Raw genomic sequence first — 18753 nt, forward strand, 5'->3', positions numbered from 1 at the left:
GGCAGAGGTGGGTGGGGCTTGAGGGCGCGCTGGGCAGTAGCGGGCGCTGCTCTGCGCACGACCTCCCCCTCCCCCTCCCCCGCACTAAATAACAGCCGAGCCGACGCCGCCGGTTGCTAACGGATTAGGGGCGGGGCGGGGCGACGGCGCGCGCTGTCGCCTGGCGGCGCGTGGCGGCTGAAGGGGGAGGGTCGGGCACAGACGCCGGTCAGCGCTGCCGCCGGCAGCCTGTGGCGTTAAGCGCGTCGGCCCTGTTGCAGGAGCGGAGATGGGGATTGGTTGACGGGGAGCTTGCCTCGCCTCCTATTGGCCAGCGAGGTGGCGATGGGAGGAGCTTCTCTCTTTTGCGTGTCGGGCTCCCTGGGCTGGGCTGGCGTGGGGATGTGCGGCCCATCTATGCTCATGGGCCGGACCAGGGCTGGGCGTGTGGGGCGCAGTACGGCGCTGGGAGGCTGATAATGCGCAGTAAAGCGCCATGAAGGCCCAGACCCTGGGGGAGCCGCCCCCCCCCGAGGGAGTGTGGCGCCCTCAAGCCGCCTACTCTGAGCACGTGCCCAGTCAGAACAGGGATCGCAGCCCGAGCCCCACTGGCCATGGGAGGAAGAAGGTGTCAGTGCCAGGGAGGAAGAGGGGGACTGTGCAGCGTGGCAAGAGGTGCCTGAAGGGAGAGACCTGTGAGCTCATGACTGGTGTGGAGAAAGTGAAGGAGGAAACAGTTGTTTGCCCTTTCCTGTAACACACGAACCAGGGCCAGTTAATAACAGGCAGTAGGCTTCAGCCAAACCTAAAGTGGTACCTGTTTATGGGATGCAGAGTCAACCTGTCGTGCTCATTGCCAAGGGATGCAGTGAAGGCCAAAAGTTGAACTGGGTCCAAAAATGAAGTAGATAATTTCATAGATGATAGACCCACCAATGGCTACTAGCCAGGATGGTCCAGGATGCAACTCCCATCTCTGGATTTCCATCACTAGACTTGTGACTGTCAGAATCTAGGACTAGGTGACAGTGGATGGATCACTCAAGAATTGCCCTGTTCTGCTACTTCCTCTGAAGCATTTGGCACTGGCCACTGGTAAAAGACAGTATACCATGTTACATGGACCTTTGGTGAGACCCAGGATGGCTGTTCTTATGGGATGGTGAGCCAGGTGGGAGAGCAGTAGGGGCAGGAGGCTCAGGCAATAAAGGGTGAGAGGGATGGTACACTGGGCATGGAAGGCAAACTGGAGGGAATCATGGGGCAGGAGGCCTGCACCATGGAGAGCAGGGAAACTGACTATGGCAGCCGGGAGAAGTGGGATAGGAAGCTTGGACTATACAGGGTGAGAGCGCTGGGATGATGGGCCATGGCAGGCAGTGGTAGGAGGAGGCCTAGGTGATGGCTGGTGAATGACTGGTAAGGCAGGAGTGCTATGGAGTGATAGAGGAGGGCCCTCCAGCAATTTCTCCATCCAGAAGTGGTTCACATTTTGAGAAAGTTTGGCATAACAAGGCATTAGTTTCTGGCTTGCCTTGTTCGTTAGATAATCTGACCTATTTTTTAACATAGCACAGCCCTCAAGCTGGAAGTACAGAGTATTCTTCTTGCCAGTGCAGGGTGAAGCCCCTGCCACTATGCAAGCAAGGCTCCTAGGCAGAGTCAGGTAGGGTGGGAAAAGTGAAAGCTTTGCCACAACTGTAAGGACCTATCTAAGCCATGGCTGTTTCAGGAAAATCACATCTTCCTACTTTTATCACCCAGGTGAAATTTGTCAGAAACTGTGATTTAATGCCAGGCCAAAAAGGAGATAGGGGATCCCACAAATGTAGGGTTCCTTGATGATTTTTTGGGCTTTCCAAAGCAGCTTGGTATTCATTTAAAGAAAAAAAAATGGCTAGCCTTCATAATTCAAATGGATGCCCATATTTCTCTGCAGATTGCTGTGCATGGCCAAGCAGTGGTTGCAGGAAAGATGAGAATTCTACCATCTTTTCACTCTTAGCACTGATGTATTAACTAGATATTTGAGATGAAGTATCCAGTCCTCCCTGCAGTTGTGTGTTAACTTGAAGGACTCATTGGAACTAAATGTTGACAGTATCAAGTTCTGGACAATTTTTGCAACGTTTTTAAAGCCAGAGTGACCACATGTCCTATTTTTAAAGGGGCAGTCCCATATTTAATTCTTGCAGGCGTGCTGTTTCTTAAAAACAGCCAAATTGCACTGTATTTTTTGTCTTCTCTGCTCCCAGCCCCACCAGTAATGGTAGGTCCTACTTTTGGCCAGATCCCTCCTCACCATCTGCCTCTCCATGAGCAGTGAATGGGGGGATCCAGTGGCCAGCAATGGGGCTAGATCTGTAAGTATGGTGGCAGGCCAAAGATGCAGAGTATGGGGGTTAGTTGCTCACACTCCTGTGGTGCATCAGTGCAGCCCCTGCTGCATGTGGGTCCTCGGCCAGCAGGTCCCTGGCTCCCATCCAGTGTTCCCTCTAATCATTTCCATACATGTGTGGAATACATTTTTTTAATGTGTGCTGAGACATGCGAATAAACAAACCTAGCTGTGAGTGCCTCTGCTAATCAGCTGGGTGGCATTTGAATTTCTTTGAAGTGGCTGCAGAAGCACACAGCTTACTGGGAACACTGCCACCAACCCAGCGAGTCTGACAGCTACCGCAGCCCTGAGGGCAAGGTGTGTGTTGGGGGCGCACTCTATGTCCACGACAAAGAGCTAATGGCAGGCAGATATTAATATTGCTTGGAGCATGGCAGTGGGCCCTTCCCTTGCCTCCCCCCGCCCTCAGAGCTACACGAAGCAGCAGAGTGGTGCCTTTGCAGCATTTCAAAAGGGCCCAGGGTGGTGGCTGTTGCCACTGCTGCAGCAGCAGAAGCGGCAGCCAAGAGCTCCAGGCCCTGTGCATTCACTACGCGTCTCTTCTGCATACCTATGAAACGTTCACATGCTTCCCATCTCACTGTCCTTTCCCTGCTTTGCACAATGCAAACAGACTGGCCAGCAGGCTCCTGTCTTCCCCCACTGCCTCAGGCTGGGCTGGTGGCCCAGGAAAGCTCAAGGTCCTCTGGCCCAGTGCATTTGCCAGGAGGTGCTGAGCCCTGCACATGCCAGTTCTGTGCAGCACTGGCGTGGGGAAGCCTCTTCACCTCCCAGCTGAGCTCTGGAGATGGCAGAAGGGAAGCAGTTTCCAGACTGTTCCTGCCCCAACTCCACAGCAGCTGCCAGGGCAGGGGCTATCAGCCTCTTCATCCCACATCCCACCCTGGGTCCTGCCTCCAGGGAACTCAGGGCTGCACTGTTTCCTAGGCACACTCCTCCACTGATCCACCTGCTTGTTCAGATTTGCTGAAGCCCTGGTTATCAGGTTCCCTGGGTTCTGTTTCATACCGCATCTTTAGGACTTAACCTTTTCCTGTTTGCATTGTAGTGGTGGGAGGTGGGGGTGGCTGAGATATATCAGTGGCCAACAATGGCCTGGGTGTATTAGTTGCCTTTTAACACAGAAGAAAAGATGTGCTCTGTAAAAACAGAGGCCAGCTCATCCCTGCCCTGTGGCTGTAAGTAGCTCCCATCTCTGACCTCTGATACAGTGCCAAAAGGCTGCTGCTGGCCACATTCTATTGTGAAGCCTGGCAGCAATCTAGGAGAGGGGAATGTGACCCTGCCTATGTGTTCCCATGCCTTCCTGAAGCAATAGGTACCTGGAGAAGTGGGTCCATTCCATGGGCCCAGCCAGGCATGAAAGATAGAGAGGGCCAGGCAGGTACAGGTGGCTCAATGTTGTCTTTCCCACACCCCATTTGAGAGGTATGTGGAATGCGTGTATCACTTCTTGTCATGTGCCTGCGGGGCTAGAGGTGTGTGTGCCACCCCTTCCTGTGGGAACCCTACATAAAAATAATCCACCTGCACAGTATTTTGTTTTAATGGGATCTCAGTCAGCTTGGAGTTAAATGGAACAGTTGTACTGTATAGTTTTGCTTGCTATTGAACTTGCTTGACGACAAGTAATTTTACCAGATGGCTCAGCTTCAGCATCGGGAAATATGGCATAAGATGTGATTTTTTTTGGGGGGGTTCAAAAATTGCAGCCACAATTTGTTGCATTTTGGTTCTGTAATACTGTAAAATACGTATTGTAGGGTGGACAATAACTTTTGACCGGGGCGGGGGGTGAGGGGGCATGGGCATGCCAAGATTTTGGTAAGTGGCCAAGAGCTGCAATTTTCTATGGAAGGAGTGTCGTACATGAGGTGGAGGTTGGGTATGAAAGGGAGTGTGGGACAGGGGACTTCGGTGCAGGAGGGGGTTTGGGTTCTGAGCAGGACTTTGGGTGAAGGGATGGTTGTGACCCGAGGCTGAGGATTGGGGTGTAGGGTGTGGGAGGGTGTATAGGTGCAGGGGAAGATGCTGACCTGCAGGATGGATTGTAGGCAGAGGAGCGGGAGCTGGGAGGGAATTGTGACTGGGGATGGGGAGCGGGGGAATGCAGAGCTTGTGGGTGGTGACCTGTGCCAGAGGATTGGGATGTAACAGGGTGCAGGATCCGGGAGAAGGTATGGGTGCAGAAGGGGATTCTGGCATGGGAAAGGGTTAAGAACAGCCATACTGGGTCAGACCATAGGCCCATCAAGCCCAGTATCCTGTCTTCAGGTGCCCCAGAGGGAATGAACAGAACAGGTGATCATCAAGTGATCAGTTCCCTGTTGCCCATTTCTAGCCTCTTGCAAACAGAGGCTAGGGACTCCGTCCATGCCCATCCTGGCTAATATCCATCGATGGACCTATCCCCCATGAATTTATCTAGTTCCTTTTTAAACTCTACTATAGTCTCAGTCTTCGCAACATTCTCTGGCAAGGAGTTCCACAGGTTAACTGTGTGTTGTTTTAGGAGGGTGTGCCAGGTCTGGGAAGGAGTTGTGATTTGCAGAAGGGGGGTGCAGAGGGCTTGGGTGGTGACCTGGGGCAAGAAATTGGAGGATAGGAGGGGGTTCAAAGACGGGATTTGATCCTTAATTGTTTCGGTAAAATCTACACTAGTTGTTTGGAGGGAATCTCCGATCATTTCCCCAGCACGGTGAATCTCCAACAGCAATAGGAAGTGTGTGATTGCTAACTAGAAAAGGCTCCATCACCCACAAGTGTCTTAACTACCATGAATCCTAGAATGGTGACGAACAGGCTGAAATAAATGGGCTATGTCAGAAGCCAGCCTATCCCATATTCTAACTATTGCTACCACCAGTGGAGCTCTGTGGGATAACAATGGAATGATTTTAAGGAGGAAATGCCTAGCCACTCCCCCAGTGTGTATCAGGCTACAGCAAAATATCAGTTACTCCCAAAGTAGTTGTTCATGAGCTTCCCTTTAGATAGCCTGTGTATTGGCAAGATGGGCAGAGGCAGGAGTCTGAGCATGTAGGAATGAAAGCCACTGAAGCTTCTGTAGTTCTTGGCTTCTTTTGGATTAAGGCTGAGAAAAACAGGCCCATACTTCATAGCCTGCTGAGGACTTGGGCCATAGCACCTTTGAAATCCACTGGGATACTTATGCAGTTGTGTTTGGTATTTGTAAGAGAGAAATAGTGCCTGGATCAGCATGTGGTCACTAACCTTTGGAGGTTAAGAATTAAACTACTGACCACCCATGAGTGATCTGAAAATACATCTGTTGTAAACCTCCTAGTTTAATCAAACTGGATTACATGGAGGCCCACTTAAGCTGTAATGGCTTGGTGTTTCTTAGCCTGAAACTGAATTATTTAGGGAAGCCATAGGTAGCACAGTTAATGTGATTATTCAGTGATATCAAGGAAGGCATTTAGCTTTTTGCGGTCATGGGACATTCCTGAGTTCAACTGCCACTGAGGCCACTGTAACATCATCATATAGACGCTGCCTGTATTGACAGAAGAGGTTGGCCCATCACTGCAGTTAAACTATGTCTCTGAGAGATGATAGGTAGGCAGCTAGAAGAATTCTTCTATTCAACTAGTAGCATCTGCAGTGGGGCGAGAGGAAATTTTGAAGTCAATCTAATGATAATGCTCTGGACACAAAGTTTTTCATAGCCCAGAACAATGTGAAACTGATTTTAAGTGTAAATCAGTCCTCGGTTACTATGAGTTGCTTAATTAAGGGCATAGTTTCATGCAGAATGTGTCTTGCTGAATGCTATTTTTTCTGTTGTGTCTGTGAGCAGGCCCAATAGCCTGTAATTGACCGTCACTTATTGTAACTGAATTGCACTCAATATTAGCAGCTCAATTACTTGTACTTTATATACCCAGATTTGTGCTGCTGAATGTTGTCCAATGGCTTATTGCCCATTTTCACAATGTGATGAATTTCTGATTTTTAACTGGACTTCTGGTACCCTGTGTGACCTTCCTAACATTGAGGTTCTTCAGGGTAGTTGGTTTTGGGAACGAAGACAAGAGCCTTAAAGTTTTAAAGAGAATTTTAGTGCTCAGTTATTGTCTCCCAGAATTCCTGACTCTCTTTTATTCATAGATTTTTTTTGTTTTGTTTTGTTTTGTTTTGTCTTTTAAGGGTAGCTCCTCTTCCTGCTATCTCAGCCTCGAGAGGTAAGTCAGAAATTTTGGGTTTTCAACCCTTTGTGAAGTGCATTCAACCACAGTGTCCCTCCCTTTATAAAGAAAGGCCAGTGACCAGCCTGACCACTTCCATCGGCTGCAAAGGAGCTGCAGGTAGGAAAGAATTAAACATTCCACTCGCAGATGCAGTGGTGGAAATCTTAAGTCCATGGACTTGGATTTGCACTGGCCTAACTTAGAGTTTATCCACCGTTTGTCAGGGAAAAAAGGCTCACAGCATTTTCAGGCATCCATTAAAAACACTGGGAGGTTTTAAAAAGCAACAATTAAAAAGTGCCTTGAGGAAGCACTTGGCATCCCTTTGAAATTGCCCCAATAATGTTTTCTGGTGTAACTGTTATGTTTGGCTACATTTTAAAAATAAACAGCTGGAGAGGATTGACCTTTCTGTGCAGCGGTCACTTACACTGTATCTGCTGCAATTAGCACTAATGCCTTTTTCAATAACCTATTAAATCAAGTGAATAGAAGGTGCTCTAGCCTCCAAATCAGAACTGAGGCAGCGACCTACCAGAGTATCAGAAGGAACTGTGTGCTGGAGGAGGTGTCTTTCAGATGAGACATAAAACCTTACTATCAGTGGCCATTAATGACTCCTTGGTACCTTTCCTGATGGTATTAATCCCAGCATTGAACTCCAGTTTGGATCTGTCATTACTATCACCCTCCCCTTTCACTTGCTTAGTTTCCTTCATTTCCTGACCCTAAACCCAGTGTGAAGTGTGGTGCTCTATGTTGTAATCAGCAACCAGGTTTGCTTTTCAGGATGGCTGCTTTTTGAGGATGAGGATGTAAGCGTCAAAGTTTGCGGACAGTGCTCTGTGTAAACAAAAACAATTAGTAGTACATAGTCAGAGTTCTAAAATAGACACAAGGTGTGAATTTGGATATTAAGATTAATATATTTAATCTTTCTTGTTTGTAAAACAAGACAAATTGTGTATATATATAATTTTTATATATATATATATATATATATCTATATCTATTTATATATACTATGTACAGACAATAAAAAAGTCTCTTTATTAGGCTGAGAGATTTATGGAGGAATGGTATATGCCTGATGGGGAGCTGAAGGAAGCTCTCCATTTCTTAGTAGATAATGGCAGGGACTAGCTCCCTGTTGGCCTTCAAATAGGCATCACCTGCTAGAGACCGAACTCTGCTTTGGCTATTCCACCGTAAATTTTGTTACATGGTTCCTGAAAGCAGGAGGCAAGAGGGTGAGATCCTCCCTTCTTTGCTGATGACCGTGGCCAAAGACTGGTTGAAGCTATGGATCAAGGAATGTTATTGCACTAAGTAGAGAACACATTAAAAGCACATTGTGCATTTTCATAACTCATACAGAAAACAAGAGATTTCAAATGTGCGCCTCATATAAAAAATAAATAGAGATGGAAGATGGGAGATCCCTAATCAGGAGATGATCAGTTGGATTGAGATAATCTCTTGCCACTCTGAAAATGAGTGGTAACTCCCTGGACTTACAAACTCAGCTATCTACTGAAACCTACCCTCACTAGCCAATCTAATCTCTCTTTTAGACTTGGACATGTATGCTCTAAAACACAGTAACACAGGGATCCCACCAGGACTTGTTCTCCTCATGTGCATGTGAGGTGGAGTGGTGTGGTGGGCAGGGTTGGCATTTCCTCTTGACCCTGTTTTTGAGGAGAGGGTGGTGCACTGATAAACCATTTAAGATGCTCTGATGTGCTAGCTAGAGATGGCAGGCTTGCGGGGGACCGTCAGAGATGACGGAAAGCAAGCAGGCACTGTTTCACCGCGTCTAGAAGAAATAAAAAAACCAAAATGCTAAAAGTGACTTCTCTTGGCAATCAATCCAGTGGCTTAGTAAGAGCAAGTTCCCAGGCTCTTCCCACCCTGAGGAGCAGGAAGGCAGAAATGACTGGCTCGAGAGGCGGAGCCCATGTGCCTCCCTTCCAGAGTGGCCCTTGAATTCTAGCCTGATGCCGAAGGTGAAAGTGAGTTGGGTTTACTCTCTGCCGCTCATTCTCTGCGTGGAGAGGGCTAGGACTGAGCCTTCGCAGCACATGGAGAGATGTGTGAAGGAGGCCTACCCATAGCTGCTAAGGCAGCCTGTGGCTTGTTATAACTGTGGAATAGGCTGGGCTCCCTGTGTGTTCTCTGACCCGAGCAAATATGTGCACATCTGGTCTGGCATTCTGAAAGCTGCTAGGGTGACCCAACCCCCTGCATCAGGTTTACAGGATCCAATCATTGCGTTTACATCACTCTCCCTAACATGGCCTAGGGGACTTTGATATGTAAGATCTCTGCTGCTGCTAAGGGCAGGATCTGTAGTCTGAGGGTCTCTGGAGTCAGAAGAGCTGTTTACGTGGCACGACTCTGGCTTGGATCCAAGTAGACTTGGGCCCAAGTGAAGCTAGAGGGTCTCAGCTCACTTCTTACTTACAGACTAGCCCTGTGCACCATGATAAATTAAAAAGTGTCAGCTGTGTGCAAAGGGGAGATCTGGAACCACATTAGCATGGGGAGTGAATTGCTACACCTCCCAGGTAAGGTCATTGGCAAGATGGCATGGGAGAGCATGCAGAGTGGCCAGCTGGCAGACAACTAACCATAGGATTTAAGTTTCCCCATCGAACTCCACCAATGCAGCTATGTTACAAACAGGCCTTCCCTTCAGACACATTCTGACTACGAGAACCACTGCCACACAACTCGGCATACATTGGCTCGTTAAGTTCCATAGCTGGTTTACTTATTGATCAGCGTCTTTAAGGAGCGTGTGAATGTGCTCATAACAGTCGTGACTGTGGCTGACTGGCGGGACTGCTGCTCTGCCATCTGATGTTGACTCAGTGTTCTGGCTGTTGACTCTTCCGCCGCCCTCAGCAAGAAGGTGTAGTTCCGCACCACCTCTTCCACCTTCATCAGCAGCTCCTGGCGCTGGGACTCGGAGCGCACAATGTATACTAGCCTCACAAAAGTCTCAATGAGGCTGCTCAGTACCTGAAAGCTGCTTGTGATTGCAGAGAGCATGTGCGTTGGGCTCTTGTCCACAGCTGCCACCCTGCGACAGGAGGCCCTAAATTCTTTGAATTTCAGGGCAAGCTCTTGCTTGTATTCAGCCAGCTTGGAGATGTAGGGTTTGCACTCACGAACTTCAGGGCTCACCACACACTGCCTTAGAATGGTCAGGAGCTCATTAGTGTCCAGCTGCACGGCCAGAAAGCCGTCTGGCAATGCATATGCATGGCCTTGAAGGGCATGGACCTTTGCCAGGCTCCCCTCAAAGGTGGAGGTCCTTAAGTCTATCTCCTGGGTCTGACTGTCCTCAGGGCTGCTGCAGGCAGTGGCATCCAGGACCTGAAGGGTCCTGCTCATTACTGGGACCACCTGATTGTCCAGCTTCATGCCTGGCAGGATCTGCATGGGGATGGAATAGGAGAGCTCGTCCTTCTCGCTCCCATTGTCTGCCACGTCGCACTTCCTGTAGTAGAAGCAATACCGGATGGAGCAGCACTTCTTGTCCTCCATGTCTTCCTCTGGCAGCTCAGCATGACTAGGGTACATCTCCTGGATGGAGAAAGCTGCCGAGCCCTTCTGGCTCTTCTTCTCCTGTGCTATTTGAACGTAAGATGGATCACCTGTTCTTGGGGATTCCTGGCTTTTGCTCTTTGACACAGAGCTGTGGGCTCCAAGGTCTCCTTCGCTCTGCAAGACTTTCTGCTTGGCTGTATAGGTGTTCTGGTAGATATCAGAAGAGAGAGAGATTTGGTCAGCCTGGTCCATTTCGCTGACGCTGTAGCGGCGCATCAGCTTCTTATAGTGAGGTGCCCCCATGCACTCTCCACGGGAGGTGCATGTTGTCAAACAAGACATGCTATTCTCTGGATCTGACCGATAGTCTCTGGACTCTAAGCTTGTGGATCGTATCCGCTTGCCCTTCGAAGGGCTGCTCACACTTGTAAGCTTATCTGCTTCTGCCTGCTTTTGGTCATCAGGGGCCTTCTCTCTCCCTCGTCTCTCCAGTTCGGGTTCTGCTAACTGGTTGGGGTGTGGTCTCACTCCTCTGCAGATCCTCTTGCAGTCACAGCTTCGCCTCTGCTCTCTGGACATCCCTGGGACCTTCTGCACAGGGCTGCTCTTCAGCTGACAGCTGCAGCGCCCAGGTATAGAAGGGTGCAGATATTCTGGTGGTGGGAGGTCACCTTTGGTCTTTGGCTTGAGCAGCTCTTCCAGGAATTCCAGCTCATACTGTTTCACCTTCTGCAGCTGGGCCTGTCGCTCATCCGTCTCTTTCTTTAGCCGTGTTGGGAAGGTAGCTGAAAAGAGCTTCCTCAGCCTGAAGTGGGCTTTTGGTGCTTTGGGTTTAGCTGGAACATCAGCCTCCTGCTGGGTTGTTTCCAGGATCTTTTCTGCTTTCTTGGAAGGCACAGCACTGATCTGCAAGCCCTCAGGTCTGGGCACCAGCTGGATCTGGCCTTTGGGATCTTCGCTGATGCTCCTGGAAGTGCCACTTGTGGACGGAGAGTGCAGACTGCTAACCTCTGTTTTTAAGTTTCTGGCACCACTTTCATGCTGTGTTTTCTCCACTTGGCTTGCAGGACCAATGTTTTTCTGGTGTGCAGGGTTTGCAGCCTCACCTTTCGCTTTTTGACCTGGCTCCCCACTTGCTGTCTTTCCTCCAGGCTCTCCGCTCACTTTTTGTGGGTAGCTCTTTGCAGGCAAAGTCTTGGGGTTCAGATTTTCACCTCCTGTAGGGGAGGGATGGAAAATATCACCCCTACTGCCAGGAGGCTTTTTGGGGCTCAGAGAGGCTTCGCCTTGTGGCTGTGGTTGGCAGTCACACAAGATCTCCACAGCTGGCTGATTCCCTTTTAATTTGAAATGCTTGCTACTGGAAGGCACACAGCAGCTGCCCCCACTGGCCTGCTTGTCTGCTTGAGGACTAGCTGCCCCAGCTGCCACTTGGGAAGGTGAGCTTTTACTCACCACTTGCTGCAAAGCAGCTGAAATGGTCACACTGCCCTTAGGATCCAGGGTTAGTTTAGGGCTCAGCCGGACCTCTTTGGGCATCTTCTCCCGTAGATCCTGTAACTGGTCCCTGCTCAAGGCAGCTGCAGCATGCAATGACACCTCAAAGGCTGCTTTTGAGAGGCCAGGGCCTTTGCAGTCTGAGCCCAGCATTGTCGCGTCTCTATTCTTCTGTTCCTTCAGTTGTGGTGAGTGCACTGGCTGGACGGCCAAGGTGTAACTCTGTTCTCCCTGCTGCTGCTCCTGTTTATTCCTGCTGCCAGCAAGGCTGGCTGGCTGGTTAGAGAAAGCTGGCTTCAGGGACGGGCCTGGCTCCTGGTGCCCAAGCAGGTATGGTGAGGTGAGGACAGCTTGAGCAGCACAGCTCTGGATTCGGAAGGGAAGATCCTTCCTGGTAAGCAGGCTTTCTTTGTTGATGTGGTGGGCCAGGAAGTAGGCAGTGTTCTGGTGCTGCTTCATGGCCGAGACCATTTCTGAGACATCTGTTATCTCCGAGGAGTTGGTTTCATGGCCGGAATCCAAGGATGACTCAGGTGTGATGGCAGCCAGAACAATCAGACCTGAAAAAATACAAGAGGAACATAGGGCCGTTATGCTCAGGTCTCACCACTGCTTAGAAGAGACAGCAGCAATGCAGAGAGGAGGGGGCGTTCCAGAGACCACAGTATCTGCCAGAGGAGAAAGAATTTCAGCAGAGTAACCTCAGCTCCCTCCTCCCACTAACACCTCAAGGAGAAGCACAGTGGCGGTCTTGGCAAGATCTTGACTGGCTCACGTGCTCTGGGCAATGCCTCTGTGGGTGAATGGGAATTATGTCTAGGCAAGTCTATGTGAGACGGATTGCCAGCTTTACTCTGGCTTGCTGACTCAATTCAGTTTAACCTGGAAAGAGGCCCTGGGAAGGATTTCAGCACTACGGACAGCAGGGCCAAAGGGAGTCGTCTGGTGCAATCAGGAGAACTTGGCAGAGCGACGAGAAGGACCCGTGAGAAAAAAAAAAAACAGTTATCTGTTTATAACTGGTGTTCTTCGAGATGCGTTGCTCATGTCCATTCCACAACAGGCATGTGCTTACTGCATGCATGAGTAGTGGAAGTTTTTCCCTCAGCAACACCTATAGGGGAGCAGCCCTAGTGATCGGGGGAGTGGTGCCTTCATGGCCTGATATAAGGGGTGTTGCATGATCCCTACACCCTCGGTTCCTTCTTGCCAGAAACTCCAACAGAGGGAAAGGAGGACAGGATGTGGAATGGCCATGAGCAACATATCTCAAAGAACACCAGTTATAATCAATTAATTGTCTTTTTTAATTCAAGTACTTGGTTTTGTCCATTCCACAATAGGTGACTCCAAGCACCCTTGCCAGAAGATAGGAGTTCAAGGCCATGTTGACTGTAACACAGCTCTGCTGAACCCAGTGTTGTCTTTGGCCTGCTGGGTAATGGCACAGAGAGACATAAACATGTGGACCGAAAACTATGTTGCAGCCCTGCAGATTTTACGGATTGGCATGTGTGCCTAAAAGGCCACCACCAAGGATTGGGTCCTAGTCAAGTGAGCTTGGATGATGGGCGGTGAGGACCCTCACAAAATCCGAACAGGTCTGGATACATGAGGTGATCTACTTGGAAAGCCACTGAGAAGAGACATGGGGGCTCTTCATTCTAGCAGTGTTGGCCACAAAGAGCTGCATCAAGTTGCAGAAAGGCTTGGTGCATTCCAGGTAGCATCCACTGCCCTCCTGATGTACAGGCATGGAGCTACCACTCTTCTGCCAATGTATGAGGGGTGGGGCAGAAGATTGGGAGGAATGTGTCCTGATTAACACGAAAGGCGGAAACGATCATTGGTAAAAAGTTTGAGTGCAGTCAACAGCTGGACCTTGTCTTTGTAGAAAATCGTGTATAGGGTTTCTGAGGGTAGGGCTCTGATCTCCAAAATCCTTCTCACTGAAGTAACTGCTACCTTCCAGGATAGATGGGATTGGGAGCAAGAGCCAAGGGGCTCAAAGATGTCTGGAGAGTCGAGAGGGGACTAGGTTGAGGTCCTATTGTGGAATGGGGTCCTGAATCTGGAGGCAGAGCCTCTCAGAGCCCCACAGGAAGCTCCTCAAGTCATATGAGAAGGCTATGAAAAGTGGAGATGGGGGCAAGGTGCATTTGGATGGAGGAGTGCAGGGTTTCTCAGCTGCAGCAGGTAGTCGAGGACAACTTGGATCATGGTGCACACTGGCAGGATACTGTGCACCGAAACCCACTTTACCTAGTATGTTTGGCGTGTAGATAGCTTCCTACTGCCAAGGAGGACGTGGTGGATCTCCTCTGAGTATGTTTGCTCTGCCTCATTGAGCCATGGAGCATCCATGCCAAAAGGTGCAGGGATGCAAGACTAGGATGCAAAAGTCAACCTTGATCCTGTGACAAGAGGTCCGGATGGTTTGGGAGGGGCCAAAACAGGTACAGTGCCAAGCCTGAGAGCCTTCTTAGCCAGTGTTGACACAGCCAGGCTGGAGCAAGCAGGATCACTCAAGCCTCTGGTTTGATCTGGTACAAAACCCAACCAATGAGGGGGATTGGTGGGAATGTGTACAGTGGGTTCTGGACCATATCAAGAGAAATGTGTCAGAGAGGGAGCCCTTTTCCAGTCCTCCCAAGGAGCAAAACTGCTGATACTGTTTTGTTTAGCTTGGTCGTGAATAGGTCTACAAAGGGAAGACCCCACCTTCAGAATATCATGCTGTCCATGTCTGGGTGGAGTGACCGCTTGTGAGAAGAAAATTCCCTGCTGAGATGATCTACCAGAATGTTGTTAATTTCTGGGAGATAGTAGACCTCCAGATGGATGTTGTGACTGATACAGAGGTGCAAGTGATGGAATGCTTCCTGGCATAGAGCCGATGAGTGCGCTCCTCCCTGTCTGTTGATGCAGAACATGGAGGCCGTATTGTTCAGGAGGACTCTCACTACTTTGCCCGACACGTGTGGAAGGAAGACTGTGAGCCAGCTAAAATGCTCTGAGGAGTTTGACTTTTTGTGACACCTCACCTCCTAGAGAATCCATATCCCCTGGGTTTGGACATCACCATGGTGAGCTCCCCAGCTGGGGTCCAAGTGTCTGATCTGAGCTCTGGGGAAGTAGGGGCCTTAAATGGGATTCCCTAAAGAGTACTGTCCAGACCTGCTCCCCACGAAAGGGTGAAAAGCACCTGTGAGGGGATCAAGGCCACCTTGTCCAAATAGTTTCAAGACTGGGTGTAAGCCAAGACTAGCCATTGATGGAATGGCCCCTTGCAAAGTCTGGCATGGTTGACTATGTACATACATGCTGCAGTGTGGCCTCACAGATGCAGACTTTGTCTATGGAAAGGGGAAACTTGGATACCTCTCCTTTGAGGTTTGCTAAGGCTTGGCATCTGTCTAGGGTCAGGAAGGCCCTTGCAAAGGTTAAGTCAAGCACCACCCTGATGAATGCTACCTTCTAGACTGGTATTAACGTGGGCTATTTGTCACTGCCTAGGAGTCCCAAGGACCAGCCAGTCACCGGGAGGACTGCTATGCTGCTTTGGACCTGGGACCTGGATCTGTCCTTGATAAACCTGTGGTCAAGGTAAGGGTAAATCTGTATACCCCAATGTCTGAAGTAGGCTGCTACCCTCACCATACACTTGGTAAATGCCCTGGTGCTGTGGTTAGGTGGCCAAAAGAAAGGATTGTCAACTGGCAGAGGGAAGATCCCACCATGAAGTGGATGAAGGGTCTGTGGCCGGGGAGAATCACCACATAGATGTAAGCGTCCTTCAGGTTGAGGCTAGCATACCAGTCTCCTGGATTCAAGGTGGGAATAATGGAGGCCAGAGAGACTGCAAAACTTGAGTTTGCACAGATACACTGTGAGACTCCTCAAATCCAAGATGGCCCAGAGGGCCGCCCCCCACACAGTTTTCGGGCTTGGGAAATACCTGGAATAGAATCCTGTTATAATGCTGGGGTGGAATTTGTTCCACTGCCCCCCACCTCAGCAACTCCCAAATCTCCCACGTGAGAAGGCTTTCATGAGAAGGGTCCCTGAAGAGGGATGGGGAGAGGGCATGGTTAAGGAGGGGAGAAAGGAATTGTAAGGTATGTTCCTCGGAGATGGAACTTAGGACCCATCAATCCAAGGTCATGAAAGTCCATGCCATGAAGAAATGGGAAAGGCGATTGCCAAATAGTAGGTCGGGGAGATTGGATCCACTTGGATATGTAGCATGTCACGCTTGGGCATACCCTCAAAAATTTTTCTTTGCCCTTTGCTTGGGTAGGAGCTAAAGACTGGCTTAGCCTGCACTTGTATCCCTTGCTCTTTCTGGCAGGGGGCTCTCATCAGGGTTGACTGCCCTGACTGATGGGATGCAAGGGTATGAAGCACTTTCAAGCTGGTGCAGGAACATACAACCCCAAGCGGTGCACTGGGAAGTTCTGGCAGGATGGTACCTTGTGATGGGGCCGAGGCCACTGGGAAGGTGATGGACCCAACAGGGGATTGACCCTGGATCATGACACCAGCTGAGCCGGTGCAACCAGTTTCTGCAAAGTCAATGTGTCCCATGCTGTGTGAAAGGCCTCTAGTACGGAGGGCTCTTCCACCTGCTGGAGTCCTTCACTGCTGCTCAGCATCAGTGGAGGGGCATGGGATGGGCCTGGCCACTCTGCCTGAACCAGCCCCTGGTTCCCCGATGGGCCAACAAGCTGCCCGGCAACGGTCTGGCTCTCCCCATCTTCCTTCTGCCCCTGCAAGACATTGGGGAATGCCCCCTCCCTAGTGTCTTTGCCTTCTGTGCTAGGGATTGTGAGAGGGAATGGTGCTGGCCTGATGAAGGCACCAATGGAGTGCCCCCATCCAGGCTAGGAGGCTATTGTGCTTGAGATGGACTGGGGCTAGTGCTGACTTCACTAGTGTCTTGAGGCAAATGTCTCTTTGGATGAGGTTTGAATGACTTGCAAACGTGATACTTATTGCTAGTGTGCCCCTCTCCCAAACACCTCAGGCAGCCGTTGCTACCTGGCATAGGGTGCGTGTATTCCAAACATGGCTTAAAACCAGGGCATGCTAGCATCTGAGACACAAACCAGGCTGACTAACACTAACAATTAACACTACAGAGGAGGGAACTTTGTAGGAAGATAACTGCCTTTGCAGCAAGAAAAGAAGCTACCCAGAGCACCACAGTTTTGATGGACTATCACTGGTGGCAAGAAGGAACTGAGGCTGGGGGAGAGCATGCAGTGCCCCTTATACCTCACTAGGAAGGTGCAACTCTGCTAGGGCTGCTCCCCTACAGATCCTGCTAAGGAAAAAATTTCTGGACCTGGTGTGTGTGGCAAGCAAATGAACCTACTGTCGAATGGACATGAGGAAACACCCAAAGAACTGAGGGAGGCCGACGATGCTGCCAGTGCCCAACAGACCTCTCAGTGTGGCCACCCACTTTCTTCATGCTGGAGGAATCCAACTGATAACACATTTGCACTTGAAAGGGCAGCCTGACTCGGGTGACTTACTGCAGCAGAATCCCTCCAGGCAGGATGACCCTGTGAATGCCCAGGGCTAAATGTCTGACTTTAGTGGGGTTACGCCAGGGTTAGTTTGTCCACAGCATTGATCTGGTGGCTCGCCATTATCATTATTAATCTGCGCACCTTGGTTGCACACATAAAGAGCAGTGTGCTTTGGGTCTACTTCGCCCAAAGGTAACAGCTGCCTTGGGGAAAGCTGGGGGGATGTTTTGTGCTTGGAGAAGGAGTGATTTCCAAAACAGTTCCACTCTCTTGCCCATGTGTGAGAGACGGGCTAGAACACAGCTTCCCAGAAACAGGTGCAGGGAAGCCAGGATTCCTGCATACTGCCATCCAGGATCTTCTTCCCTTCCTCCATGTGAGCAATGAAGAAGTGGCAGTATACTGGCATCTTCTCTACAGGACAGCCAGCCTCTTACATCAGCCTTGGGTGCGTGGGAAGTGGCTATCGCAGGGAACTGACACAGGGTTATGGAGCCATTCATTTCAAGGTCGCTCGTTCAAACCCAAGCCAAGTCACTGGCGACTGAAAGTCATTACCAACTGACAGCTCTTTGCTGGCAGGTGTGAAATTACTGCTGCCTCCGTCCACTTTGCAGCCAACAGGCGTCCCCAGCACAACTAACACTCAATACTGTCCTGGGGGAGTGGATGTGCTGTGAAGAAAGAACTCTCCTTCCAACCTGGGAGAGCGTCAGGAAGAGAGCGGGGGGTCCAGGCTGGGCCTGCTCTGTGCACTGGCAGAGCTCTTAGTTCCTGGAAGGAGGGCAGTGGTGCTTCTGCATTGGCTGCCACACCACTTGGCCAGGACCAGATGAGACGTTTACTCCCCTTGTGCAGTAACTAGGGTTCTTAGAGATGGCTGTCCTTGTGGGTGCCTCTTTTAGGTGTTTTGGTGCCCTGCACTTCTAGCTGGAGTCTTTTGGTAGCAGTGTCCTCATTGGCCACACACACACACAGCAACCATTTCGTGCCTCTCCAAGAGGCAGGGCCATAGCCTGCCCTCACTCAGTGCCTTGTCTACCTCAGCAGGTCAAGTCAAATTCAGAAACAGAGAAGAGGAGGGTGGATAACGGAGCACCCACAGGGACAACTGCCTCGAAGAACCTGGTACGGCCCGTGGTGAGTAATGTTCCCTTGTTCTTTGAAGAGTGTCTCTGTGGGTGCTCCCCTCTAGGAGACCAAAGAGCAGTGCCCCACGGTGGAGAGTAGAAGCTCTGGAGCTGACGTCTGAATGCTGGAGAGCACTACTAGCCTGAGGTGAGTGTCTGCAGCTGGTGGTTGTTCCAGAGTATTGTGTTTGATAGAAGTATGAGGTGATGCCCAGGAAGCTGCTTTGTGGAAGTCAGTGATGGATAGGAGTTTGGGAAAAAACTATGGATATGGGTTAGCTGTAGGGGAGTGTGTGTGAAGTCCAGATGGAGCTTGCACGTTATAGTTGTGGCAACAGTTCGATGCAATTAGAGATCCATTTAGAAAGTCTCTGTCTGGAAATGGTTTGGCCTCTTGACTGGTTTGTCGCAGACACAAATAGTCTAGACAATTTTCT

At 50.2% G+C, this 18753-nt stretch overlaps 1 protein-coding gene across 3 annotated transcripts in view; it reads right to left on the reverse strand.

Moving 5' to 3' along the window:
- Positions 1 to 7629: 7629 nt before the first annotated feature.
- Positions 7630 to 18753, reverse strand: part of FRMPD3 (FERM and PDZ domain containing 3) — a 144980-nt gene continuing 133856 nt past the window's right edge. For all 3 annotated transcript variants that reach the window (XM_075008004.1, XM_075008002.1, XM_075008003.1), the window contains one exon: positions 7630 to 12209. In XM_075008004.1, coding sequence (XP_074864105.1) covers positions 9367 to 12209 — 2843 coding nt within the window. In that variant the 3' untranslated portion in view covers positions 7630 to 9366. The remainder of the gene's footprint in view (positions 12210 to 18753) is intronic.

Source organism: Carettochelys insculpta, chromosome 13 (genome assembly GCF_033958435.1).
Source record: "Carettochelys insculpta isolate YL-2023 chromosome 13, ASM3395843v1, whole genome shotgun sequence".
NCBI lineage: Eukaryota > Metazoa > Chordata > Testudines > Carettochelyidae > Carettochelys > Carettochelys insculpta.